General features: G+C 42.1%; 1 protein-coding gene across 1 annotated transcript; it reads left to right on the top strand.

Moving 5' to 3' along the window:
- Nucleotides 1-486: 486 nt before the first annotated feature.
- LOC145164710 (uncharacterized) lies at nucleotides 487-1,287 on the top strand. Its single transcript, XM_079083413.1, has one exon. It carries the CDS (start codon nucleotides 487-489, stop codon nucleotides 1,285-1,287), a length of 801 nt encoding a protein of 266 aa, XP_078939539.1.
- Nucleotides 1,288-2,958: the final 1,671 nt, after the last annotated feature.

Below are 2,958 nucleotides of genomic sequence, written 5' to 3'. Positions count from 1 at the left end.
TAAAAAGGTGAAACATTCGATGTTTTCATGTATGATTAGTTCTAAAACCAATTCATCAGAGAACAATCTTGAAAATATAAATTCATTATGGATTTTTTGTTTGAAACATAATTAAAAATTAGTAAATGGTTCATTAGTTAAACAGATAAAAAAACAAACCCAAAAAAGTGGGTAACAGGTTGCGTTAATCATTTTTTTCGATTTGGGTTTCTATTTTTTTGGTTTAGGTTTAGGTTAACCGAACTCTTAACTGCTTTTTTTCATAATATTCGTATCTTGTATGTAGATGGCCCAAGAAGGCCACCTTGTATTTATACTTTTGTGCAATGTATATTGAATCATGGGAAAATACGTTCATTAACATGGTATCAAGCTATCTCAAACCCTAACTTGCCGATCCTTCTCTAAAGTCGACTTTCTCATCAGTCGCAGGTTCACCTTCTTCCTTCTATATTCTTTTCTACCCTTTCTCTTCTTCTCTCAATCATGACAGGCGAGGCTAGCAATCCCAAAGCGCCTCCTCACAAAGCATACGACATCACCAACATAAAGACTTACGTTCCTCTAATCCTTGATTTAACGACCTACAACTATGAACTTCAGAGTACTCTTTTCAAGGCCCACTGTATTGCCTATGATGTACTGGACCACATTGACGATACATACGATCCGCCCAACAAACATCTAACCGATTCAGAATGGGAGCAGCTTGACTCAATGGTAATTCTTTGGCTATTTGGATCAATTTCTCAGAACATTATCACTTCTGCTCATTCTCCTCAAGCCACAGCTCGTAAAGTATGGTTGAACATTCATGCACGTTTTTATGAAAATAAAGAGTCTACAGCTATGCAATTGGAAATTGAGATTCGAAACATCTCTATGGGTGATTTAACTGTTCATGCGTACTGTGAAAAGGTTAATAAAATCGCGGATCTATTACAAGGTCTTGGTGAATCGCTCAAAGAAAGAAACGTGGTTCTTCACGCTCTAAATGGTCTCTCTAGTAAATATGACAGTGTTTCTAACATCATTTGGTTTACCAAACCTTTTCTAACATTCTCGGAGATGCGATCTATGCTCGCAAAGGAGGAAAGTCGCCTTGTTCACCCTCGAATCACCAACCCAACTCACGACAACCACTCCTCCTCCCCGTCTCTATTGCTTGTCGGAAAAAACAAGTCTGAGCAGTCAAACCGTGGGGGAGGATCTTACAGAAGCAACCGTGGGGTCGGACCTTACCGAGGTGGTGGCACTAACTACCGTCGTGGCGGTGACACAAATTAGCGACAACAACAACACGACTCCACTTCTGGCAGCCGACTCGCCCTCCACTCTATGGTTGGGTTTATCACCCATCGCCCTCATCACAACAATCGTTTTGGTCCACATCGTCATCAGTCCAGCAGCCTTGGGCTTCTTCATCTCAGTCAACGCATCAACAACAGTGGGGCAGGCCATCCTCTACACGCCCAGGTCTCCTTGGCAGCAGACCTAGAGTAGCCCAACCTCAGCTACAGTACATCGCCAACAGCCCACAGGTCCACCTGCAACCTCCGGGTCCAATTCAGCCCCGGTGGGCATGGCCCACAGATCAACCCACGTTGCTTCTCGCTCTTTTTAACACGATGACTCTTGATGAACCGAGCACCGGAGGCTGGGTCATGGACACCGGGGCCACTGATCATGTCCACGCAAATGCATGTATTCTCGATTCTCATTCTAATAATCATTATCCTCGTTCTATTTATGTTGGTAACGGTTCTGCAATACCGGTTGTGACCTCGAGACACTCTACTTTTCCTATTTCTAATATCTATCGTCCTCTTCATTTACAAAATGTCCTAATCACACCAAATATCATCAAAAACCTTACCTATGTTTGCAAATTTACCACTCAAAATAACTGTTCTATTGATTTTGATCCTTATGGTTTTACTGTTCTTGATTATCAGGCGCGTCACCCTCTCATCCGTTGTGATAGCTCAGGACCTCTCTACCGTGTCACCAGCTCCTCCAGTCATGCCCTTGTCTCCACCTGCTCCACCACATGACATCAACGACTTGGTCACCCTGACGATCCAGTCTTGAAGCATTTACTTTCTCGTAGTTTTATTTCTTGTCGTTCACCGAAAAATAATGTAACTTGTCACGCTTGTCAACATGGAAAACACACTAGACTTCCATTTTATTTGTCTGATTCTACTGTTTCTGCACCTTTTAAGATTATACATTCTGATTTATGGACTTCTCCCATACCTAGTTGTGTCGGATGTCGCTATTATCTATTGTTTCTAGACCACTATACTCATTATATTTGGGTATATCCCACTAAACACAAATATCAAGTTTTTGAGAAATTCTTACATCTTTCTAATGTCATTAAAAATCAATTTAGGGGCACAATCAAAAAATTCCAATGTGACAATGGGGCGGAGTACAACAATAAAACCTTTCATGATCACTTTGCTTCTCACGGTATCACCTTTTGTTTTTCATGTCCTCACACCTCCCATCAAAATGGTAGATCTGAGCGCATGATTCGCACAATTAACAATATGATGCGCACTCTACTCTTTCACTCCCATCTTCCACCCAACTTCTGGACCGAAGCCCTTAATATGGCTACCCACATTCTTAATATATTGTCCTCTGTCGCTATCTCAAATGATACCCCTCACTATCGTCTTTATCACCGTCACCCCACACATGATCACCTACGTGTCTTTGGATGTTTATGCTTCCCTCGTATTCACACAACACATAAACTCCAACCTCGTTCCACTCCTTGTATTTTTCTTGGCTACCCCACCTACCATCGGGGATTCCGATGTTTTGATCTCTCTACCCGGAAGATCATCATCTCTCGACATGTCATATTCGGTGAATCCATTTTTCCATACGGTTCGGTCACCCCAACCGATCCCCCTCCTATGATTTTCTCTCTGATTCGGACAT

Source organism: Lactuca virosa, chromosome 3, assembly GCF_052849685.1.
Source record: "Lactuca virosa cultivar CGN04683 chromosome 3, Lactuca_virosa_CGN04683_v6, whole genome shotgun sequence".
Classification (NCBI taxonomy): domain Eukaryota; kingdom Viridiplantae; phylum Streptophyta; class Magnoliopsida; order Asterales; family Asteraceae; genus Lactuca; species Lactuca virosa.
This window is presented reverse-complemented; position numbering and strand designations above follow the sequence as displayed.